The sequence below is a fragment of the Centruroides vittatus genome, unplaced genomic scaffold (assembly GCF_030686945.1).
Source record: "Centruroides vittatus isolate TY-2023 unplaced genomic scaffold, ASM3068694v2 contig_538, whole genome shotgun sequence".
NCBI lineage: Eukaryota > Metazoa > Arthropoda > Arachnida > Scorpiones > Buthidae > Centruroides > Centruroides vittatus.
In genome coordinates this window covers 479,025-506,003 of record NW_027122316.1, presented here as the reverse complement: position 1 = coordinate 506,003, position 26,979 = coordinate 479,025, and the positions used below count along the sequence as shown (strand labels likewise).

At 31.1% G+C, this 26,979-nt stretch overlaps 2 protein-coding genes across 3 annotated transcripts in view; one reads left to right on the top strand and one right to left on the bottom strand.

Annotated features, from left to right (window-relative positions):
* Positions 1-26,979, bottom strand: part of LOC136978464 (TBCC domain-containing protein 1-like) — a 94,984-nt gene that overhangs the window by 23,504 nt on the left and 44,501 nt on the right. The window lies entirely within an intron of this gene.
* LOC136978457 (lysosomal alpha-glucosidase-like) lies at positions 934-18,200 on the top strand. 2 transcript variants are annotated; one of them, XM_067274163.1, is made up of 22 exons: positions 934-1,168; positions 4,270-4,483; positions 5,883-6,031; positions 6,253-6,421; positions 6,836-6,932; positions 7,876-7,988; positions 8,060-8,185; positions 8,256-8,387; positions 8,473-8,586; positions 9,412-9,525; positions 9,620-9,704; positions 9,789-9,918; positions 9,996-10,167; positions 10,231-10,347; positions 10,415-10,563; positions 10,628-10,712; positions 10,802-10,858; positions 15,085-15,212; positions 15,278-15,366; positions 15,438-15,487; positions 15,577-15,750; positions 17,027-18,200. In XM_067274163.1, the coding sequence occupies exons 1-22, from the start codon at positions 972-974 to the stop codon at positions 17,102-17,104; spliced, it is 2,739 nt and encodes a 912-aa protein (XP_067130264.1). In that variant the 5' UTR covers positions 934-971; the 3' UTR covers positions 17,105-18,200. The 2 variants fall into 2 exon arrangements, with proteins under 2 accessions (XP_067130264.1, XP_067130265.1); XM_067274164.1 differs by lacking the exon at positions 934-1,168 and adding an exon at positions 3,225-3,530.

Sequence of the window (26,979 nt, the reverse complement as noted above, 5' to 3'; positions counted from 1 at the left end):
TTCATTACAGTGTAAGTGTATAGAAGATTTAACACCCCTTAATATTAATTCTGTCGCTAAATTTTCACATCAAACAAGCTTTCTACTTGCAGTTTTTTTAACCCAATATTCCTGCAGAATTTTGGGTTAATGTTACCCTAGGTATACAAAATGGCGGCTCGTCTCCGATCTCAGAAGACAGGAAACACGTTCTAACCTAACCTAACCTATTCTAATAATTTGGTTGCTAATAATTATGGTAATTTATTAGAATAGGTTAGGTTAGAACGTGTTTCCTGTCTTCTGGAATGGAGACGAGCCGCCATTTTGTATACCTAGAGTAACATTAACCGAATTTTGTAAAATCTATAACAGTACGAGACAGTAAGGTATTGTTGTCGTGTAAAAATTTGTCAAATATACACTTAAATTATACGAATAAATATAGGAAAAAACCTCTGAACGACGACCGGAATGAAACGTAAAAATGGCCGTTATTCGGAGGTTACAACGTCCCTTTTAAGAAGGTTTTGACCTTTTACTTTGTCTATTCTCATCCATAAATAATACGATTTTTGTAGTCAAAATTCTAATTAAAATTTGATTCAATTTATTTTGAATTTAATAGAACACGTGAATAAATAAAGAACACGGGAGATTTTTTAAATATTTAGAATTTATCGCACGTTAAATTCAAATTAAGGATTTAAATTCGGGACAATTCCGTGATGGATTCTCACGAGATTAAAGAAAGGGACAGAATAACTACCGTGAAGAAATTATACGAAGAAGATAGCAGTCGTGAAGAATGTAATTTCAAATCAACCAGCGAATCTTTTCGATTCCACAATAAAGTATTCAACACTTTACGACAGACTGCTTGTTGTAGTGTTTCGGATAGCGAATCCGATGGATTTTCAGTCGAAAATTTAACAGAAAATATCGTAAAAAACACTGCAGAAACGACAATTATCACGTTAAAACCGAAGAAAATGAAAGCGCTGAAAGATACCAGAGACGTAATATACAACAGTGTTATGTGTTTTTCTCTGTTCGTCGTCACTGTCGTCATTTTTACGTGTCTCGCCATTGTAGAAAGGGCTACGTGGCACGAATACGTCTTGAAGGTAGATTGCTGTTCCGTGTCGAATTCTTCGTTAGTGAATGAAAATAAGTGCCTAGAAAGAAGGTAAATACTTTTATCTATTGTTAGAAAACACACGGGAAGATTAAAATGACGACAAGTGTAAGTGCATTTATTATCCTCATTGTTATTGGCATCAATTAAGCTCTCTAGTATATGTGTGTGTGTATATATATATAAGCGCTCGATGGCGTAATAACAGAGTTAATTGTTAAATTACATTTAAAACGATGCGAGTTTAGCTTGTGTTTGATTATACGTAAACAGCATTTATACTTGTACGTGCGATGTAGACATATTAAAATGAATTAGTATTGTTATAATTTGTGTAGAAAGAACACAAACAAGTTCGGTATCAATACGTAAAGGTAAATAGAGAAGGAAGGAGATGGGAAAAATCAAATTTTAAAAACATACGCTGAACAATACGATCATTCAGATAATGTAGTTCCATCCACTGGACTTAAACAGAAGGACAAAAAGACAAAAATAAATAATAGACTCAGCCAAAAGATTAAAAATTTTGTGTGTAAAGGAAGATGCATTGTTGATAACATTAGTAGGATACATATATATATATATATAGAGAAGCCATTAAGGTTTAAAATGACAATAAACTGCTAAGGTAGCAAGAGGAACAATAGTTGTTAACGGGTTACGAGAAGGGCAGATTGATGGTTTTTGACAATTAATGTATGTCTTCTAGACTTACAGAAGCTAGATTAAATACTTTACAACGTTACATAAGTTTTAAAGAAAAGTATGGAAAGAAAAATTCAAAATGACCTGCACCACTGTGTCCGTGAGTAAAGCGAGCTGAAGGGCCTCTCCATCTTAATTTATTTCTTAAATTACCGTTTTATTATCTTCATTAAAGTATAAAGTATAATGGAATTAACATTATTGAAGTCTATATTATATAATCCAATATTTGTCCAGCAATATTTGCTAAAGGATATATTCCATTTGTTTAAAATTACGTACGATGTTACTCTCAACACTCTAAATACCGCTTCCATTAATACAAAAGGGATTAATTAGTTCTCAATAACTTTATGTATTTAGGTGTATTGATGCTGTCAAATTTTGGTGGTTAAAGATCGAGGGGGTCATATCTCGAGGGAGGTTGGAATTACTGAAACACAATAAACGGTGAAAGAGTGTATAATAAGCGAAGTGACAAGAGGATATCCCACCCTTTCAACAAAATATCCATTATGGAAATTTGATTTATCTCTCCATTTTATGCCATTATTTATTTATCAATATACCATTTGTCTTGTCGTTAACACAGGTGTACATTATTCTTTAAATGTATTCTTCCAAGGGAAAAAAAAGGAACCATTGTTATTAATTCATCTTCCACTTTTCACAATTGAATATCGGCTTTTACAAAACATTTTTTTTTTTTTAATGAGAGTTCGTTTGTCTGTTCGTTAGATAATGACATAAATGTTGGTAGATTTGATTCATTTTTTTTTTAAGGTGTGATAATATGTTTTGTAGCTTTTGTATTTGACAAAGGAACGATTTCTTTCGTAAATGATAGATATTTTGCTATTTTAAAGTATTTATTTTATAATTTATGGCACCTAATTTGATTAAATCAAACTCGACTTTGGATCCTTATCAGCCTTACGTCTCTAAAAGCATTTATCTGAAATCCAGCGAGTTGCATAACTTTCCCGGTAATCGAGTTAAAGTTGTCGGTGGCGTCATCTGTTGCGAGATTTCATTAAACGACTTTTTAAATCTACTGCAAATAAATTACTTATATCTAACAATACTTTAATTGCAATAGAATTTAATTAAGTAAATTACTTTCTTAACTTAACTACAATCAATTATAGTATTAAACTACGAACAATTACTTTAAGTAGAAATTTGTATTTAGAAAGCACGTAATTTGGGGGGGGGAATAACAAAATTATGATACTATTAAATACAATTAACTTTATTAACGAAATTAAATAAGTGTATATCATTTTTAAATGTCATTTTAACTCAAAATTCGATAGTTTCATTTGTATAAATCACGTTAGGGCCTAGGTATATAATAACTGACGTCATAACATCGTTCATCCTCTATCTAAAGTCGATTGCAAAACAGTTTACACTATTGAAAAATATCGTAGAAACAGGAACGACACTGTGTGATTACGTTTAATGGTAGTACTGTGGACCCGTCGGCCTTGAAGGGAGACGTAAAGTGAGACAAGATGGAAAGGGAACGAGTTAAAAAATTAATCTGTACGCGTTGGTTTATGTTTTTAACATTCGTAGTCATCGCTCTCACTGGTTTAATAACAGCAGTCGTCGTTTACGAAGTTTACAAACACAGGAATCAGTTTAAGGTCAATTGTTTGCCCGACGTTCCCCTTAATTACGAGACGTGCACCGAGAGGAAGTAAGTTGGATTTTTTTAGTGTTTAGTATCGTCTCGATGTGTTTGCAATTACTTATACAATACATTTAAGTGTTTCTTTATGTGTTTTAAATCTGCTTCCTCTTCGGAACTCCCCCCAGAAGTAATATGTTTTTATCTGTTTTGGTATCTTTTATAGATTAGATTATTCTCCCCTTTCTGTGTAATGCGAAAGGTTAATACGGGTGTATTGAATTGTATTAAATTTACTGATAAATTAATTGATTAAAGTGTAAATTTATCGTATTTATTTACGTATTAAAAATGATCGTAATTATTAGCAGAAGTGCGAGACAGTATTTACCCTCGTTTTTCGAAGATGGAAGTATTTTTTTCTCGTACAATACAATACAGAATAGGCCTAAGTAAACAGTGATTTTTAATAAATTTTGATGAGTGTAAATGATAACGAGCAATTGTTTATTGTGACATCGGATATTTTATCATTTTTCGGATAGGCAAACCAACAGTCGGAGTGTTAACATGTTAAATACACTTTAGCACAATAGTCACCCCCCCCTGTATGATAGAAAAACATGACCATAAAGTTCTTATAACTTAGAAACTCTCCACCCACACATATTACTGTATTATACGGACACTTGATAACGTTTTGTATTGTTCGTATCTAACCATTTCTACCTTATCAGATCCTGTAAGTTTCCTATAGGATCAAATAATAATGTAGTATAGTAGAATTTATTATAATTTTTTTAAACAGGTGTCTATGGTTCAGCAGCGACGTGGAGGGTGAACCTCAATGCTTCTTCCCAATCGGCTACGGGTATAAATTACGAGGAAGAGCCAAATCGACTAAGAAAGGAAAAGAAGTTTTCTTGGATAAGAAAGAGGATTCGTTTTCTATGTTCAAAAACGAAGTGAAATTCTTAAAATTAACTGTCGATTACGAAACTAGAAGCAGAGTTCATTTCAAAGTTAGTATTATAAGTTCTATACTACAATTAAAAGGTAGAAATTAATCATAAATAGTACATTCTTACGAATTTTATAATAGAATAATACTATAAATTAAAGGATGCTGTGTAATGTAGAAAGATCAGGTGTAACAAGCTAACAGGTGTGCTTTTGAAACTTAAACAAGTGTTCGAGAAATGCTATTTTTATACCTTTTCGAATTGTAGTAACTCTGGTATTTTGTAGACAACGAACGTTTTGTAACGTCAGAAAGTTCAATACTACATTCCCTCGAGTGATTTGACAAGATATGAGCCATTAGGGCTTATCTAAATCCACGTGTAACGAGTCAATGGACGTTTTGAATGCTCGCAACTTTAACGATTGTCAATGATAATAAAATTTAGTTTCTATCGTTAAAACGCAACTTGTTAGATATTTTCGGCGATAATTCGACCGCTACTCGAAATCTGTAGTAAAATCATGCGGTGTAGCGGGAATAAAAACACGTAAAATCCAGTTACGTAACGATATTATGTGTGTTATGCAGCATCACCTAATGACAAATATGCAAAGTGTAATGATGAGAATACTATTTTAATTAACGTTTATATAGCGCCTATTTGTCTTTATTTGTGTGTTTTAAATAACATTTTAAAGGTAAAATACGAGTAATTACAGTATAAAGACAAAGAGTTAACTACATTGTGAAGACAGCATTGTAAGTGTCTTTATTGTCACCAATTAGCCTTTCTAACTCCATATTATTGTATATAAATTTCTATTTTTACGCTGTAAACACAAAGAAATACGAATTCGAAGCATTGCAACTCTGTTACTTAGTGGGAAGACTGTTTTGACGTTTAAAAAAGTCCAGTATTAGGCCTTATCGTGTTGATAATGACGTCAATCTTCTTATTAGTTACGTTGCAGTATCGTGTTCCTGCTTAATCATTCAAAATTATCGTATCTTATATCAGCTTTACGTGTACTTAATGATTAAAAATAAGTGACACTACAATAAAGGATAGAAGATCCTTTTTACACGTTATACATTCCAATTATATTAGAAAATAAAGACTAAAAATAGAAACGGATAGATACTTTAAAGGTAAAGAAAATAACTGGGAAGTTTTTTGATAGATTTTTCCCAAGTGGGGTTTATATGACAGTAAGAAGAAGAAATTGTATCGAAGGATTTAATACAACTTAAGCAGAGATTTCGACTTATCCAACTATATAGTTGCTAGATTTGGAAACTTATACTTCAAAGTTGAACAAACAAACAAGAAATTTATCATAATAATCACTCATATATACACATTTAGAAATCCTTGTTTACTATTATAAGAGTTAATAATTAAATTTTAGGTAATAAAATAATAAAATTGATCGGAATTCTTCTGTTTCTACATTTAGATTTTCGATCCAGACAGTGTTAGATACGAAGTTCCTATAGAATTAACACGTTCAACGGAGAATCCGAGTATCAGAGATTACGAAGTGGATTTTGTTAATGATCCACAATTCGGGATTCAAATTAAAAGAAAATCGACGGGGACGTTAATGTAAGTGAAATTTTGATTCGTTCACTCGCTTTTTAACGAATAAACAGAACGGTTGTTAACGAAACACTCGATGTTTTCTTAAGAAGACATCGGATACGAGCGTATTGTTGTTCTTGTTATATTCTAGAAATTCTCATTCTATATGTAATCTAGATGCACTGACCTATAATCTCCAAAATCTATAATTTAAGCATTAATATTGTGGAAAAACAATGTTACAGTTTCGACACCGATACTCCGGGAACTGTATTTGCCGATCAGTTTCTACAGATGACGATTAAGTTACCTAGTTCCAACATCTACGGACTGGGAGAACATAAAACTACGACATATAAACACGACTCTAACTGGAAGAAGTGGACTTTCTTCGCTAGAGATGAACCACCCGTGGTTAGTGTACTTTATTACACTATACGGGGACTTCCGAAATGAACGTCACCATTGTAACTTACCGATTTACACACCGACCAATAGAGTAACTGTCTTGCTGCTTAATCGCCGCAATGACAAGTGATTCTGAGTCACCATTTTTATTCGAAAATTTGGCCCAGAATCACTTGTTATCGTGCAACGTGGATAATCTTCAGGAGCTGCAGAATTTCTGCAGCTTTAGACAGTACGTGTTGAGGAATTGCGATGGAAACTTGGACAGTTTTCCGGTGTTTCTATACGTATAGAATGTTCTCAAATAATAATTAACGTAATTGCAGTTATTTAAAAATGGTGGCATTCTTTTTGGAAGATCCTGTGTAGTTAACTGTGAAGTAAAGATGTAAGTTAAATATAATTGTCTTATCTTTACAGGCTTATAATAATTTGTACGGTGTTCATCCTTTCTACATGATAGTAGAACGTGACGGAAATGCTCACGGTGTCTTCTTTTTAAACAGTAACGCAATGGGTAAGTATCCATTAATGTAGAGAAATGTCGAAATTATGTATAGTGTAATTAATTTAGTAAGGTCTTTTATGTGGTAACAAATGATCTTTTTGCTCTAATCACTCACTTCTTAATTTTAAGATTTCTGGAGAGGGGCATTTCCAAAACAATATAAATAAAAAGCAATAGAAAATAGAAAACTTACCATTGTGTATGGTGATAAAGAGCAAAAGATATAACCATAAACGTTCTCTATCCCAAACCATTTTTCGTTATCAAGCTTGTCATACGCCTTGACATTTATTGCCATTTATAGTGATCTAAAACAGAAAACAAAAGAAATATTATAAGGCAAGGCAGAAATATTAATTATTAACCTGTTGATGCATATTTGATGGGTTAATGTTACCTATGGTTCCAAAATGGCGGCTCGTCTCTGATTCCAGCAAATAGAAGAAAGGAAACAGTGGGATGCACGTTCTAACCTAACCTAACCTATTCTAATAATTTTGTTGGTAATAATTATGGTAATTTATTATGGCAATCAGAGACGAGCCGCCATTTTGGAACCATAGGTAACATTAACCATTTGATGAATTACATGAGTTACAAATGAACGAAAAGATCCTCTTGAATGTTGATACACGATACATCACGGAATATCACCTGGAAACCAATTTGTGTGCATATAATTGTGTTGTGTGTTAAGACAACTAACGGATGCAGCCGACTTGAATATTGTCACGTAAGTTAAATAAATACATAGGCTGGCCCAAACTTCAGTTAACTCGAGATCTACTTGTAAATATGAATTACCAGCCGAGTTTAGAACGACAAAAGTGGTACAGTTGCTTACAAAACAACACAAATTAGTTATTACAATGGTTACCTTGTAAGTTAAATTTATAAACTTCTAAGTATACTTTTACGTTAATGAAATTATTTTCAACAATTCATTATATAGAAGTAACTATTCAACCACATCCGGCCATTACTTTCCGTAGTAGCGGAGGGATTTTTGATTTTTACGTATTTATGGGTCCTACTCCCGAAGACGTGGTCAAGCAATACTTGCAGGTAATCACTGAATGATTATTGTATTCGTAGATTTTTAATTAAGAACATATAAATTTAATACGCGAATATAGTTAATAGGTTTCCCTATGTTTCCTCCGTATTGGAGCCTGGGATTTCAGATGTCAAAGTGGGGTTACGGTAACGTTACCTACGTTAAGGACATTATACAGCAGACAATCGATGCAAATATACCGATGGTGAGTAAAAATATAAATTTTAATACCGGAGAATTCATTTTATATAATTCACTTTTGTATTTCGACGAAGGATGTTCAATTTTTCGATATCGATTATATGGAAGATAATAGAGATTTCACTTACGATGCACAGAGATTCGGAGATTTACCTTCTCTAGTTAATTGGTTGCACTCGAAAAATATGAAAATTGGAATCATATTGGTATATATATTTAGTATTTTTTTACATATAAACTATTATATTTATAAAATTTTCAATAACTGCAATAAAAATGTACTTAATTTAGGATCCAGCAATTGGCAGTGGTGACAGTTTGCTCGGTAAATATCCGCCCTTAGATGATGGTCTCGAAAGAGATATATTTGTCAAAAATCGTACTGGAGCCAATTTAGAAGCTAAGGTACTGTATAATAAAATTCTTATATATACACTGTTATATAACAGAGGGAAAGTATGGAGATGGTCAAAAAATTGAGTATTTCTGTATTTATGAATGTAGTGTGTGGGTGGCTCCATTTTTCACCCACTTTGAAGCTTAATAACTCCCGTGCCTTTAGTTGAAAATTTCTTAAATCTTGCAGGGTGGCTTGCGTATTAAGGGGAAATGTTTGTAGAATTTTTCAGGAAAATCGAGCAGTTGGTTCGGGAGATATGGTCCCATTCCCTTAATATCTCCCAAACTGATCTGAAGACTTGAAAACAAATAAAGAATCTCTGGAAACTGCAGCAACAACGTTACCAGCCTTTCATATTTTTAATGTAATATTAATACTAAATACATTGTTATTTAATAAATAGGTAATTCAGTTAATCTTTTTCTTCTTCAGCATTGTTTAGTCCACCTGAAGTTGGGTCACTGCAGAATAGAGTGATCCTATTCCATTGTTTATTAAGAAGAGGGTCTTTGCCATTGTAATTTCTTCACAGCAACATTACCCAGTCTCAACTTCTTCACGTTCTTTTCTACACAATCACTCTCGTACGTCTTATTCTGTCTTCTTTCCCTAATATTGATAACAAACCTCTTAAATCTCGACTCCCTCTTCAATTTTCTCTCCTTAACTGATCATCTTTCCACTTGTAGCATTATAATCTTTATCCTTCCTTGTAACGCCACGAAATTTATTGTTGTATCGATTATAAATTACAAATATATATATATATATATATATATATATATATACTGTATGTATATTAATCTTGATTTACAATAATATTTACGTAGGTGTGGCCAGGATTAACTTATTATCCAGATTTTTCCAAACCACAAACCGAAGAATATTGGTTCAAACATTGCAACGATTTCCAAAAATTAGTTCCTTACGATTGCTTATGGATCGTAAGTTAATAATTTTACAAAATTTAAAAAAAGTATTATTTGTATGTATACAAAAAGCTAACGCAGCATATTAATTTCTAATTGTTTAACAAAGGATATGAACGAACCATCCAGTTTCGTTGATGGTTCTGTGTATGGATGCGAAAAGAATAATTTGAATTACCCTCCTTTCACTGCAAGTAAGATAATTCATTACATTTTCATAACATAAAAAAGTATTAAAGAATTTATAACATTAATTAAGTTATAATACATTATTATAGATGTTTTGGGGTCTAAGAAAGATGGAAGAATCTTCGAAAAGACGATATGCATGGATGCAGAACAACACATAGGACAGCATTACGACGTTCATAGTTTATACGGTTATTATCATTCTAAAGTAACTTACAAGTAAGAAAAATATTAATATACACAAATATTCAAAATATAACACGTAATATACACACATATGCGTGCTTTTAATAAAGTACCCTGACGAAAATACACGAAGGAAAACGACCAATGGTGCTGACTCGATCAACATTTTCGGGAAGTGGCAAGTACACGGCTCATTGGTTAGGCGATAATTTAAGTTCTTGGACACATCTAAGAGATTCCATACCCGGAATACTTGAATTCAATCTCTTCGGCTATCCTTTAGTAAGTGTTTCTAGTTATTATGTTTTAACGAATATGTGCGTATTATGAAAGATATAAAATCAGATAGGTGCGGACATTTGCGGTTTCGAAGATAACACTACGGCTTCATTGTGTGCTCGGTGGTTTCAGTTAGGAGCCTTCTATCCGTTTTCTCGGAATCATAATGGATTTTATTGTATTGTGAGTATATTTCACACAATTACGTAATTAGTACGATAACAATTGACGGAAATTTTATCATTTTTAGCCACAACATCCGACTGCTTTAGGTAACTTAGTTGTTAAAGCAGCCAGACAGGCAATAACGACTCGTTATTCATTGTTACCTTATCTTTATACATTATTTTATTACGCACACGTGGAAGGTTCTACGGTGGCGCGTCCACTGTTACACGAGTAAGTTTAATCTCGCTATCTATATAAGAAATTTATACTGAAATTATAGAGAGATAATTTACAGATTTCCGAAGGACAAGAATACTTGGGATATTAATTTTCAGTTTCTCTGGGGTGCTGCTCTTTTAATTTCTCCAGCAGTTTATGAAGTGAGTTTTCTTGATAAAATTTGAAAAAATTTGATATTCTTAGTAAAAATTCATCGATTTTGTATTTTTTTTTTGTTTTGCTTTTCAAGAAAGAAGACACAGTTTTCGCTTATTTTCCTGCTGGTGTTTGGTACGATTTTTATACGGTAAGATTAATGCAAAATTAGGTAAATCGGATGAAGTGTCTTTGTGTTAATTTAATGACAAAAACAAAATATACAAAATATTTAACTTGATAGTGCCAGTATCTTAAGCAAAACAAATTTACACCAGGCAGAATTTGCCAGTTTTTTAAGCAAAACAAATTTACAACAAGCAGAATTTGCCAGTTTTTTAAGCAAAACAAATTTACACCAGGCAGAATTGGTCAGTTTTTTAAGCAAAACAAATTTACAACAGGCAGAATTGGTCAGTTTTTTAAGCAAAACAAATTTACACCAGGCAGAATTTTCCAGTTTTTTAAGCAAAACAAATTTACACCAGGCAGAATTTGCCAGTTTTTTAAGCAAAACAAATTTACAACAAGCAGAATTTGCCAGTTTTTTAAGCAAAAAAAATTTACAACAAGCAGAATTTGCCAGTTTTTTAAGCAAAACAAATTTACACCAGGCAGAATTTGCCAGTTTTTTAAGCAAAAAAAATTTACAACAAGCAGAATTTGCCAGTTTTTTAAGCAAAACAAATTTACACCAGGCAGAATTTGCCAGTTTTTTAAGCAAAAAAAATTTACAACAAGCAGAATTTGCCAGTTTTTTAAGCAAAACAAATTTACACCAGGCAGAATTTGCCAGTTTTTTAAGCAAAACAAATTTACACCAGGCAGAATTTGCCAGTTTTTTAAGCAAAACAAATTTACACCAGGCAGAATTTGCCAGTTTTTTAAGCAAAACAAATTTACAACAAGCAGAATTTGCCAGTTTTTTAAGCAAAACAAATTTACACCAGGCAGAATTTGCCAGTTTTTTAAGCAAAACAAATTTACAACAGGCAGAATTTGCCAGTTTTTTAAGCAAAACAAATTTACAACAAGCAGAATTTGCCAGTTTTTTAAGCAAAACAAATTTACAACAAGCAGAATTTGCCAGTTTTTTAAGCAAAACAAATTTACACCAGGCAGAATTTGCCAGTTTTTTAAGCAAAAAAAATTTACAACAAGCAGAATTTGCCAGTTTTTTAAGCAAAACAAATTTACACCAGGCAGAATTTGCCAGTTTTTTAAGCAAAAAAAATTTACAACAAGCAGAATTTGCCAGTTTTTTAAGCAAAACAAATTTACACCAGGCAGAATTTGCCAGTTTTTTAAGCAAAAAAAATTTACAACAAGCAGAATTTGCCAGTTTTTTAAGCAAAACAAATTTACACCAGGCAGAATTTGCCAGTTTTTTAAGCAAAACAAATTTACACCAGGCAGAATTTGCCAGTTTTTTAAGCAAAACAAATTTACACCAGGCAGAATTTGCCAGTTTTTTAAGCAAAACAAATTTACACCAGGCAGAATTTGCCAGTTTTTTAAGCAAAACAAATTTACACCAGGCAGAATTTGCCAGTTTTTTAAGCAAAACAAATTTACACCAGGCAGAATTTGCCAGTTTTTTAAGCAAAACAAATTTACAACAAGGCAGAATTTGCCAGTTTTTTAAGCAAAACAAATTTACACCAGGCAGAATTTGCCAGTTTTTTAAGCAAAACAAATTTACACCAGGCAGAATTTGCCAGTTTTTTAAGCAAAACAAATTTACAACAGGCAGAATTTGCCAGTTTTTTAAGCAAAACAAATTTACACCAAGCAGAATTTGCCAGTTTTTTAAGCAAAACAAATTTACACCAGGCAGAATTTGCCAGTTTTTTAAGCAAAACAAAATTTACAACAAGCAGAATTTGCCAGTTTTTTAAGCAAAACAAATTTACACCAGGCAGAATTTGCCAGTTTTTTAAGCAAAACAAATTTACACCAGGCAGAATTTGCCAGTTTTTTAAGCAAAACAAATTTACACACAGAGCAGAATTTGCCAGTTTTTTAAGCAAAACAAATTTACACACAGGCAGAATTTGCCAGTTTTTTAAGCAAAACAAATTTACAACAAGCAGAATTTGCCAGTTTTTTAAGCAAAACAAATTTACAACAGGCAGAATTTGCCAGTTTTTTAAGCAAAACAAATTTACACCAGGCAGAATTGGCCAGTTTTTTAAGCAAAACAAATTTACAACAGGCAGAATTTGCCAGTTTTTTAAGCAAAACAAATTTACACCAGCAGAATTTGCCAGTTTTTTAAGCAAAACAAATTTACAACAAGCAGAATTTGCCAGTTTTTTAAGCAAAACAAATTTACACCAGGCAGAATTTGCCAGTTTTTTAAGCAAAACAAATTTACACCAGGCAGAATTTGCCAGTTTTTTAAGCAAAACAAATTTACAACAAGCAGAATTTGCCAGTTTTTTAAGCAAAACAAATTTACACCAGGCAGAATTTGCCAGTTTTTTAAGCAAAACAAATTTACAACAAGCAGAATTTGCCAGTTTTTTAAGCAAAACAAATTTACAACCAGGCAGAATTTGCCAGTTTTTTAAGCAAAACAAATTTACACCAGGCAGAATTTGCCAGTTTTTTAAGCAAAACAAATTTACACCAGGCAGAATTTGCCAGTTTTTTAAGCAAAACAAATTTACACCAAGCAGAATTTGCCAGTTTTTTAAGCAAAACAAATTTACAACAAGCAGAATTTGCCAGTTTTTTAAGCAAAACAAATTTACAACAAGCAGAATTTGCCAGTTTTTTAAGCAAAACAAATTTACAACCAGGCAGAATTTGCCAGTTTTTTAAGCAAAACAAATTTACAACAAGCAGAATTTGCCAGTTTTTTAAGCAAAACAAATTTACACCAGGCAGAATTTGCCAGTTTTTTAAGCAAAAAAAATTTACAACAAGCAGAATTTGCCAGTTTTTTAAGCAAAACAAATTTACACCAGGCAGAATTTGCCAGTTTTTTAAGCAAAAAAAATTTACAACAAGCAGAATTTGCCAGTTTTTTAAGCAAAACAAATTTACAACAAGCAGAATTTGCCAGTTTTTTAAGCAAAAAAAATTTACAACAAGCAGAATTTGCCAGTTTTTTAAGCAAAACAAATTTACAACAAGCAGAATTTGCCAGTTTTTTAAGCAAAACAAATTTACAACAAGCAGAATTTGCCAGTTTTTTAAGCAAAACAAATTTACAACAGGCAGAATTTGCCAGTTTTTTAAGCAAAACAAATTTACAACAGGCAGAATTGGCCAGTTTTTTAAGCAAAACAAATTTACACCAGGCAGAATTTGCCAGTTTTTTAAGCAAAACAAATTTACACCAGGCAGAATTTGCCAGTTTTTTAAGCAAAACAAATTTACAACAAGCAGAATTTGCCAGTTTTTTAAGCAAAACAAATTTACAACAAGCAGAATTTGCCAGTTTTTTAAGCAAAACAAATTTACACCAGGCAGAATTTGCCAGTTTTTTAAGCAAAACAAATTTACAACAAGCAGAATTTGCCAGTTTTTTAAGCAAAACAAATTTACACCAGGCAGAATTTGCCAGTTTTTTAAGCAAAAAAAATTTACAACAAGCAGAATTTGCCAGTTTTTTAAGCAAAACAAATTTACACCAAGCAGAATTTGCCAGTTTTTTAAGCAAAAAAAATTTACAACAAGCAGAATTTGCCAGTTTTTTAAGCAAAACAAATTTACAACAAGCAGAATTTGCCAGTTTTTTAAGCAAAAAAAATTTACAACAAGCAGAATTTGCCAGTTTTTTAAGCAAAACAAATTTACACCAGGCAGAATTTGCCAGTTTTTTAAGCAAAACAAATTTACAACAGGCAGAATTTGCCAGTTTTTTAAGCAAAACAAATTTACACCAGGCAGAATTTGCCAGTTTTTTAAGCAAAACAAATTTACAACAGGCAGAATTTGCCAGTTTTTTAAGCAAAACAAATTTACAACAGGCAGAATTTGCCAGTTTTTTAAGCAAAACAAATTTACAACAGGCAGAATTTGCCAGTTTTTTAAGCAAAACAAATTTACAACAAGCAGAATTTGCCAGTTTTTTAAGCAAAACAAATTTACAACAGGCAGAATTTGCCAGTTTTTTAAGCAAAACAAATTTACAACAAGCAGAATTGGCCAGTTTTTTAAGCAAAACAAACTTGTTATGCAAAACTTTTCCACGTTTTCTTGATGATAAATTAATTTTGCAAAATATACTATCAATTTTTTAAGACATTAGTTTTATTTAAGATTGACAGTTTTTCTCGATTTATCTACTGAGACATGTCATTCTTTCCTGACAAAATTAATTCAGTAATAAGAATGTATTTATATTTATAAAATTTACATAAACAGGGAAAGAAAATTCTTGTAGAAACAGGTAAGACTATTAAATTAGAAGCATCGTGGGAAAAAGTGAATTTACACGTTCGAGGTGGATACATTATCCCACTGCAGAGACCGAGACAAACCACCTACCAAAGGTAAATTTAGAAAGTTTTAAATAAAAATTTTCAATGTTTTTCTAACACGCATCATCTATTTCCAGCCGTAAAAGTCGAATGAAACTTTTAATTGCACCAAATAAGGTGGGATTTGCGAATGGATCTCTCTTTTGGGACGATGGAGAATCGATTGGTAACGTCCCTGTATAAAAATCTACACAATGAAATTATCGACATGTATCTTATTTTTCTAACAAATTACAGATTCGTTATCCCAAGACAAGCATCTGTTAATAAAATTCAATTTCTCAAAAGTAATTAATTAAATACCAAAATATAATTATTCAACTACATTTTTGCATAATTGAACTATTGAATGTGATAAAATTTTTAATTGGTACAGGCAAAAAGAAACAGTGAATTGGTGATTGAAGTAACGGGACAATACGAAGACCCTTCGAAACTGTATTATTCACAATTGATCTTTTACGATCAAGATTTAAAACCGTTAGACGTAAAGATCGATGACGACAAAACGGTCCCTCAAGGAGAATGGATCTATAATGATGTTCTAAAGGTAAGAAACGTATAAAGGGGATTGAAAGGTCAAGCACAAATTTAAAAATGGTTAATGTTACATATGGTACCAAAATGGCGGCTCGTCTCTGATTCAAGGAAACAGAAGAATGAAAACAGTGGGGACACACGTTCTAACCTAACCTAACCTATTCTAATAAATTACCATAATTATTACCTACATTATCGATCATCATTTTCCTTTTTCCGACGTTTCTTTCCTTTTTTTTTTTTTTTTTTTTTAACTCTTTCCGCCCTGTGGGCACTAAGAGGGCCTCTTTTAGTAGGCCCATTATGGGTTCGGCCAGGCCCACAATGGGGCGACCGGGTGGTGAGGGACGGGGCCCGACATATCCGAACGGACCACCCCCCGAAAAATTCCTGGGGATTATTCGACCCGTTCGGATTCGATCCCGGGTCCCCCAGAGCGGTAGGCTGCCACCTTTACCGCTCGGCCATCCGGCCGTCTAGGTTAGGTTAGGTTAGAACGTGTGTCTCCACTGTTTCTTTCTTCTGTTTCCTTGAATCGGAGACGAGCCGCCATTTTGGCACCATAGGTAACATTAACCTTAAAAATTTATATTTCAGTAAATGTTGAGCTAAACACAGGAGAATGACGGGCGAATTTTCTAAGTGCAAACATTTTATGCATATTTTAGTTACGATTGCTGTAACTACTGGTACTGATAACTAATTCTCAAGTCTCCGTTGCAACTCACTTCTGTTCCCTTCTTTCTCTGTTTATATGGAGCCTTCAGCCTTGTTCTCCGAGAGGAGGAGCAAGGGATTTTTCCCCGCGCCACCCCTAACAAAAACTAAAATCTTTTATTAATAAAGAAACATATCTAGAAGGACTTTATACAAGACTCGTCGGCCCTGATTTATCTGATAAGGACTTGTTACAATAATGAAAAAGCTTGACGAACTGAGAAGACACCAGAGCTTCCGCGCACACACCATCAGCAAAAAGGAACACAAAACAAGAAAGAATTGTCGTGATGATCTAACACAATAAACAGAGCCGCTACTGGCAGAAGAAGTATGTAAAATTTGCATAAAATGTTTTCACTTGAAAAGAGAGAATGAAAAGACCGCAAGTGTTTAGGATCAAAAATTCACCGAGTTATGAACTTTCAAAATGGCGAATGACTTTTTGATCACTCCTTACTAATTTATTGTACTAAATTACAAGTATAGAACATATTTACAGTATTTTAAAACACATTAAACTGTAAAAAAATCATTTTCCTGCGCTAAAACACGTAAAATTCTTTCAGGTACTGAAGGTGAACTTGCAACCGAATGTCGTCCGTTTAAACAGTTCGCACAAAATCACCCTAATTAGAGAAAACTAAATGGGAATAGTTTTACACAAGAAACTAAATCGGATGCTTTCAACAATTTGGAAACGAATAAGACAGATTAATTTCACTTTTTATTTATAAGTATATATATGTATTTAATGAGGGACACTTAACCTACAAATGTAAAGTAATTCGCGTAACGAACGTGAAGAGAGAATAAAGAAAATTTTTGGATTAAAAAAAAGGGGAGAACGTAAGCCAAATTGACGGCAAAAAACCAGGAGGGGGGTGCAGAAACGATATGAATTTACGGCATTAATTTATAAATAGAGCGAGAGAGCAGCGTTGAATAGGGAACTGATTAAACTGCAAATGATTAAGCGAGAGTATTTTTCCACTTTCACTTCTCAAAATTATCGATTTTCCTTCTTTAAAGGAGATAAAAGACATCATTATCCGCCTCTCGACACACACACACACAAAAAAAAATAAGAAAACAAATAGATACAGTATATCTTGAACAAACTTTACGGTGCCTCCGACTTAATTAAAAATTCACGGGCGACACTAGAACACTAAACACGTTTTAAATTCGTAATTAATGTAATTAAAAAGTTTCTATACACTCTTCTTAAATGTTTAACACTAGAGACACTATGTTTAACACTTGACGTAGAAGCGAAAGTGATAATGATAATTTTATTTATGATTCGCTCCAACAGATGTCAGTGTGCTCGTTCCGCCAAGGTATTATTAGAATTAAAAATATATATATATATATCCTCGTGTCCTTGGCTTCCTTTTCAGCTTTCACTTTCGCTGTATGACGTCTGAATAACAATATCGGCGAATATCATTAAAGCACGTGCTCTGTCTCGAACCGCTTTTACACAGCTGCAAACCATAATGGTTATTGTTAATGGTTTATTTAAAACTCCGTCGTACGAAATTTGTCACACGAACGTTGTAATTTTTCACAATTTTATCAATTTTTCGTACACTTCTGTGTATAAAATAATAAAAAAAAAAGTTAACTGTTTACAAAACAAAACGTTCGATATCGACTTTGATGTAGATATTGACGGTGTTAATGGTTATAATAAAAATTTCCATTGAGATTAAAATATTCTTAATGGTTCGAATTTAATTAATTTTCGGTTTTCTTAAGCATAATTATAACGGGGGTTTTTTTCGAATTAAGTATACGGGAATTGTTATAAGAGGGTTTTTTTCGAATGTTACTATAAAAGAACTATCAAAAAAAGAGGATTTTTTTACTATTACAGTAGACTCTCCTGTAACACGGTAGATAAGTTCCGTGTTATATGAATCCGTGTTGTACGAGTCACTTAAATACATGAGCCAATCACAGCCCGGCTGTGATTGGCTCATGTATTTAAGTGACTCGTACAACACGGAACTTATCTACCGTGTTATAGGGGGGTCTACTGTATTATAAGAAAGATTTTTTGGGAATCGCTATAAAAGGCGATTGAATATCCCTCTTATTGTGATATTCCGAAAAACAACAATACTTATGTAAATTATTTTGAGAAAAATAGGTATATTCTCGATACTACAACAATTATTCCACAGAGATCATTCAATTTCTAATAAGTTCCTCTCTTTTTATAAGAATTCGAGTTCTCGCTTTAGCTCAAGATAAAGCTGAATGATACTAAAATCTACTTCATAGAAAATAAAGTATTTGAAGCTCGTTTAAGGGAGCGAATTGTAAAGAAATGAAATGAAAACAATTATTTATTGTGACATGGTCACAATAATTTAAAATAGATGCTCTCCTCAAATTAGTAGTGTCTTACCCCTGTACATCATACTTTCCTGCTGAGTCGTGCCAGTCATTTATCTAATACCTTTCAGGAGACAATTTTGGAATTGAAACAACGTGACTTTCGATACAAACTGGGGGTTGGTATACAGGTAATCGGGGTTTACTACCCCTAAACTTTCCATCTATCTAACTCCGTTCTCGAGATTAAGGTAGGACGACGGACAGACATCCATACATACATTCCATGCTCAAACTTAGCTAAGTACAGATATGAACTTATTTTAAATCATTATTATTGTTTTAATAAACGAATAATAATTTTAAAAAGCGAGTAAACAGAGACTTTTATTAAATTAAATTATTTTAATGCCGACATTAACGTTTGAAATGCAGAAATTTTTTAATTATCCACGATAAATATTCACAATTTTCATTATACAACAATCAAAATTTGTATATTTAAATTATTATTATTGTTATTATTATTATTTTGTTAGCCTTCTTCTAATTTCTTTGATGGAATTTAACAAAAAAATTAACATTTTTCTCTCCAAATTCCTTCGCGGTTACAATTAAATTTGAAATAATTTCGCTTCTTTCAACTTTAAAATGCATTCTTTCTAACTTTATTATGGTTCATTCAACTTAATTTCAATTAAGAATTTCCTTCCTTTTTTTTTTAAAGCGATTATAATTTTATTTCAATTAAAGATAACAATTTGGAGATAGAATTTCACTACTTTCCGAGGAAAATAATATTAAATTTCTATGGAAAACAGTAAAATTATACCACGAATTAATGTTTTTTAAGCAGAGAAAATGAATATTAGAATTACTTTTTCCATTTATTTAATATGAATATAATCTCTTCGAAATTTTTATCTTTTATCTAAATGATATTATAATCGATAAAAAAGGAACATTCTTAATTAAAATTAGGTTCAATGAACCTTTAAAATGTTTGAAAGAATGAATTTTAAAGTTAAAAGTGTTTAAATCGTTTCCAGTTTAACTCCAACCACGAAGGAAAAGTCCGACTTCCTCAAGATATGACACACGACCCTCTCTATCTCCCCTCCCCCTCGACCTTTAACCTCTAAAATTTAATATAATCAATGTACCTAATACACAAACCTCCATGCAAAATTTCAGAAATTTTCAATAAAAGGAACAGGAGTTATTAAGCTTCAAAGAGGGGAAGAAACCCTTCCCCCCTCACACAAACACAAAAAACTGCATACTTATAGACAAAAACCCCGTGAATTTTTTAGCATTTTTGTTCATTTCAAGGTCCCATACTTTCCCTCTGTCATGTATAATAACCGAGAAAGTAAAGTAGAATAAAGTATTGTACATATTTGTATAGAAAATCAAGAAAAGCAACATAAAAACTCTCAATTGTAACTGATGAAATGCAGGAATCCTTTAAAAAATTGCAATTAATAAGGAGTTAGCGAAACTAATAACACAATAACTGTGACATAATTCCTCCATAATCACTACACTGGCAACAATTGTTAAAACAATACGTAGTAGACAATGCCCCCGAACGAGAATTGCATTCTCCGAGACTTTTAAATAATAAATAATATCGTAATTAAACTCCTCTTTTGTTAAGCAGATTAACTTTAAAAACGTCTGTGTATTAATACCCGAAATTTGTAATTTAGTCGTAATCTCTTCGGGTATTTGAAAGGATTAAATAATAATAATTCAAATTTTGTGTTATTAAAATACAAAGGAAAGGATCCTTTTGCGTTTAAGCGTCTCCACAAATATACAAGAAATAAAGGATTTTTATTTATTTATTTATTTCGTGTAAGTTTGTTGAAGGATCCGACAATAAGGATCGCTTACGAATCCTTATTGTAAGATCCTTCCGTGTTCAAAGAGTCGACGAAAACGTGGGAAGAAAGGCAAATAATCTTTTCCTTTCGTGTTTCCTCTAAATATTGTTAACGATAATATTATAAGGATTTCAGGAACTGTTTATGAATGATGTAAGGAACTTGGAAACTGTTTATGGATGGTATAAGGATCTTAGGAAATGTTTATAGATCATAAATACAAAGGATCGATAAACATAAAAGATAAAAGACAAAAGAGCTCTTCGTGTAAGAACACATAAACACATAAAAGACGAATAGGATAATGGGAAAAAATAAGATTTTCTTAAGCGAATTGATTGGAAAACAAATATTAATTCTTGCATAAGGAGAAATTACATTTACTTCGAGACGATTAATGCGATTAATGTTCGGTTTAATGCGAAAGCGGAGAGAGAGACGAGGAAAGGTCTCGTCTAAGTCCATTTCGTCAGAAAATTTCTTTTGTTTTTTCCATAAACGGCAGCGATTAAGACTCCCCCCGTTTGCTTTATTGTTTCAGCTTTGAATCTTTAATAAGAAGAAGTAAATTAGAATTCCATCGTCGAAAATTTGTCTTTCATTTCATTCAAACATTATCGAGATAACAATTTCGACTTTAACACAATGCACTTACACAACAGAAACTTTCGCTTCTTCAAAGAATTGAACAATGCAAAATATTACTTGAATTAAGTGAAGAATAAAATAAAACAAAAGAAAAATAAATACGATGCTACGAATTAAAGAACATACGTGTACATCGTTAAACACTAAGAAGTAACCTTAAAAAGAGTCTAAATCTAAGAAAACAAATCCAAAAAGATACCTTTTAAAAATGGATATTACAAAATATATTTAAATTAATTTACAGCTCTCCCTCTCTGTGTGTGTACCATATCAGCACCTGACGTCGGCGAGCACCTGGCGCAGTTAATAAGCGGTTAGTAATGCGCCAAGGTGTATCCTGGGGGAAGTTACAACCAGAGTGGTTCCCCGTTGCCTTCTCTGCGATATTACGCGACGAAAAATGCCTTCCGGGAGGTCTTGTAAGGGAAATTGGCCCTATTCAGGTGTTACAAACGTGGAGAAAGCGAACCCGCCACCGAACTCCCAATGTCTAGCGACAGAACCGGTGGGCACAATTTAAAGTATACTATTAAATACGTTTTGTTAGAAGTACAGAATTACCACACTGAAAAAACAAAAAAATACCCTGAAAATTACGGAATATTTTATTATTTAAAATATATTGATATATTTTCGAATGTACTGTACATTCTTACGTTAGACATTTTTGTGTTACACTCTCTTGTACTGTGTGTATCCTTCCTCTTCTGTTAGAACATACTTTTAAGGTTTTTTCTTTGATGTATAGCCATAAACAGAAGGTTTTCTTAGATACAATTTTTCGAATGTATACATTCTTACACACAGTTTTTTGAATGTACTTTACGTACACAGTTTTATTAGAAGAAATTTTCAAATATTTCTTAAATTTCTTTCTTACACACGTTTTCTTCGAATTTCTTTAGACACATATTTACGAGACTGTCCTACATTTAATTATGTGCAATTTCTGTATTTTTTACTCTATATTATGCATAATTACATGTAAACACTTGTTTAAGACATCGTCTTTTAGAATACGTGCCTTTAAGTGTGTTTTCCGGATGTACAGAAAATTTCAAGGATTTTACTCAGAAAATATCTTCGAAATTTCCAAATATTTTTGCGTATTTTCACTAAAAAACAATACAATTTCACGTTTAGGAACTAAACCCTTAACTATTATCCACCATTTACTTACATTAACAGGGAAAACAGTAAGAGAAAACAGGGATTAAAACCATTGAAAAGTGCAACTATTTACCTTTTTATTCTATATTTTATCTTACATAATTGTTAATTGTATATTTAACTCACTTGCAGACAACTAAAATAAGATTAAAGTATAATTTTCCTAAGTTAACGTCCGTCGAGTACATTTGTACGCGATTAACAAAGGATTATAAACTGTATATAAACACTGCAACTGTATGATATTTTATAATAATAACTCCATTAAATTTATTTAATTAAAATGCGAAAATGTTAAAATTCGATTCGTTTTAATTAGATTAAAGCGAGTTATGCCGGATTAATTAAGACAATTAATTAAATTTTCTGTGGAATATTTTAGAAAATCTTCTCCCTTCGTTATGCAATATTTTAGTTAAATTCCATTAAATAATATTTTAAAATGGGTATTATTAAGATTTAATTCTTAGAATAGATTAAACGAATGAATACTTGGTTTATTTTTACTCTAAAAAAATTATTATAGAACTTCAAAAAAATCTTAAAAATTGGATTTTCTGTCCGAGAAAACTTTTTAAAAATCCACTTTATAAGTACAGAAATCTACTTTAGAAACCTATGAATATTCAAAAATTGGATTTTCTGAAGTCAGAAAATTCAAAAATCTATGTTTTGATTCTAAAAAACTCGAAAAATCACTGTTGTTATTTAAAATTTATTTTTACAACCCAGAAAATTAAAAATAAAATAAAATTTTCAATTGTAAGAAATTCAAAGATCTGTTTTTTAATCTGAAAAATTAAAGTTTACTTTTTAAACGTAAAAAATTCAAAAATACTGCTCTTAATTTTAAGAAAAGTTAAAAATATCTGCCCTTAATTCTAAAAAATCTGCTCTTAATTATAAAAAATCTGCTCTTAATTATAAAAAATCTGCTCTTAATTGTAAAAAATCTGCCCTTAATTGTAAAAAATAAAAAACTGCTCGTAATTATAAAAAATCTGCACTTAATTGTAAAAAATCTGCACTTAATTATAAAAAATCTGCACTTAATTGTAAAAAACCTGCCCTTAATTGTAAAAAATCTGCTCTTAATTCTAAAAAATAAAAATCTGCTCTTAATTCTAAAAAATAAAAATCTGCTCTTAATTCTAAAAAATAAAAAACTGCCCGTAATTATAAAAAATCTGCACTTAATTGTAAAAAATCTGCCCTTAATTCTAAACGTTAAAAAATGTGCACTTAATTATAAAAAATCTGCACTTAATTGTAAAAAACCTGCCCTTAATTGTAAAAAATCTGCTCTTAATTCTAAAAAATGAAAATCTGCTCTTAATTCTAAAAAATAAAAAACTGCCCGTAATTATAAAAAATCTGCACTTAATTGTAAAAAATCTGCCCTTAATTCTAAACGTTAAAAAATGTGCACTTAATTATAAAAAATCTGCACCTAATTATAAAAAATCTGCACTTAATTGTAAAAAATCTGCCCTTAATTCTAAAAGTTAAAAAAATCTGCCCTTAATTGTAAAAAATCTGCCCTTAATTCTAAACGTTAAAAAATGTGCACTTAATTATAAAAATTCTGCTCTTAATTGTAAAAAAATCTGCCCTTGACTCTAAAAAATAAAAAAAACTGCTCGTAATTATAAAAAAATTCATAAATTTCGAATTCTGTACTTACAAAATGACCGACATGTCAGTTGGTAAATACAGTTTTGATTTTTTTTAGAATTTTTTATTGGAAATTCGATTAAAATTAGTGAATTTTAGATTTATGTTCATTAAAAAAACAGTTACAAAATTAACAAAATCTGTACAAATATCACAGAATATCTTAAATTAAAAAATAAAATAAAATAAACTGTAAATATTTTTGAATTTCGTTGACGTTTCTTTTAACTTTGTTTCGATGAAAAACGAAAGATAAACATTTACTTTCCTTTTCTAATTCCGATTTTACATTATTTAATAAATAAATAAATTGAAGAGAAAGAAGACTTTTGTTTCGTTTTAAATTACTTGTTAGCTGTGTAATTCGGAGGGGCAAATATCGAGAAATTAAATGAAATTTCGACGATTTGAATTGTTATTTGAAAATATTTCCGGTTTAGAAGCCAACGTAACTTGGAACTAAATTTGGTATCGAGATAGTTCTTGACCTCCTTAACATATTTTAGCATCCTAGACCTTGTAACTCACCACAACTGCAATTCCAAAAATTCTAGCGAGGAATTATTCGAAAAAACCTCGTATCTATGAATAAAAATATCGAAAAACTATTCAATTTTTCTATTGTAAATCTAAATTTTACATCATTTTTAGCGTAAAATCTTACTAATTTCACCAAAATTATCAGTAAGGTATTTTTAGTAATTCGGATACAAAAAACTATCTAATTTTTGAGTATTTATAATCCAATCAACGGGAAAACCGATCTCATGTTCCTGTTTAAAATCGAATATTTTAATTATAATTTATTTATTAATTTTGTATTATATAAAACAACACCGAAATGAAAAATAATTATTCAAAATATTCGTTTAAATAAGATTAAAATAATGTATCTTTTTTTTCAGATAAAATTATGATAAATTATAATCATCAACTTAAATTAAGTTTTTGTCGGTAATTAATTTTAATATAAACATACAAAAACGTTAAAATAACACATTTTATACGTTAAAAAATGCATAAATTTGTAAAAAAAAACATTCATTTATTACGTTTAATAATAATTTCCTTTTATTAAAAATTAGAATTTAATTATAATGAATTGACTTTCATCACATTTGAGACTTTTCGGAATTTGCTAACATCTACAAAGGACTTTTACTCGAAATTTAAACAAGTTAACACTATTTTTTGGGGTAAAATGCGACACTTAAAATCCAAAAATTATTTGTAAAAATTACCTTTTAAAGTTTATTTAAAAATAAGTAAAAAAATCTACATAAAATAATTAACGTGTTGAATTAGATACAGTTAAATGAATTGGCTGCTGTTACTTTCTATTTTTGTAACAAGGCATTGTTAAACAATGAACTGATAGCTTATTGTTATTTTAAAGTATGTGCTTCAAATAAAATCATAAAAAAATGATGTGAAAACTGAAAAAAATTAGTAGAAATAGCCTATTATTATGGTCTTTGGTAAGAATTGGCACGCCTGCATCGGCTCTTATAAGAAAACATACGGTTTTTTTTTGAAAAAAGCAGTTACGAAAACAATAAAAATTCAATTAAATTATATAAAATTTCAAAAAATTCAGTAGAAGAATTCATCTTGAATGTTTTTGGAATGGACTTTCTATACCTGTAAAGGAATTTCTAAAAAAAATACACATTATACACGTGTTTTTGGAAGAACGACTGTAGAAGTTTCAGTTAATGTTACCTGTGGTTCCAAAATGGCGGCTCGTCTCTGATTCCAGCAAATAGAAGAAAAGAAACAGTGGGGAGGCACGTTCTAACCTAACCTAACCTATTCTAATAATTTGGTTGGTAATAATTATGGTAATTTATTATGGCAATCAGAGACGAGCCGCCATTTTGGAACCATAGGTAACATTAACCGAAGTTTATTTCCAAAAGCAATTAAAAAATCTGTTTTTTTTTTATTTCGAAAGAAAGTTAAATCATATTAGATAGGTTATATCACGAAAGAGCCGATACGGGTCTATACCAGTATCGGCTCTTCCACGATACTTTGAAATTGTAACATTAGAAAACAATCAAAACCTACTTTTTAACAGTAAAAAGTTGAATTATTCTAAAAAATTACACGAAAATTTAAAAGACAATTCAATAGAAAAGTATTTTTGGGAAGAAATTTGTACGTCTGCCCTCCCCGCTCTTTCAAAGAAATACAAGAGTAACGAATACATTTTCGAACATTCGAAAGCAATCTTTTCTATTTTACAAAAGTCTAATAAAAATAAATTATGAAAGGCGATGACCTTTAGATTCGAAGCACAAAAAGGAAATTTCTTGGAAACATTTTATTAGAGGAACGTTGAATTCAATTTGCATTTTAAAGCTTTCTCATTCTTCAAATTGTTTTTTTTTTTCTTGTTGGTAGTGTCCGAGTGTCATTTACGACAGATATTTTCTTGGCATTACGACACCCGTAAAAAAATTCAAAAATAATTGCATTTTTCTCGAGCAGGAATCGTCGTCGATTTTCCTCCATGTATAATTTAATTATAATTCTAAAAAAATTATCCACAGAAGAAACTTATTTTAGATTAAGAAGGAATTTTTTAGAATCCATTGGAGAAATTTGTCTTTCTTTAATGAAACCGAACAATGTCTGCAAAGTCCGGTTTGTCCATGTAGTGTATCCTTCTGTATATCTTGTTTACCCTCTTTCAAACTGTACTGTACATTTTATATGTTATCCGACGAGGAAACATTATAAACATCCAATTGATCCTGTAGAAAAAAAACAGAAAAAAGTCAGAACCGAGA

Coding starts and splice junctions, on each gene's coding strand:
- LOC136978457 (XM_067274163.1), top strand. CDS start 972: ATGAAAGCGCTGAAAGATACCAGAGACGTAATATACAACAGTGTTATG. Junction 15,367..15,437: donor GGACGATGGAGAATCGATTG/GTAACGTCCCTG, acceptor AACAAATTACAG/ATTCGTTATCCCAAGACAAG. Junction 15,488..15,576: donor TAAAATTCAATTTCTCAAAA/GTAATTAATTAA, acceptor TAATTGGTACAG/GCAAAAAGAAACAGTGAATT.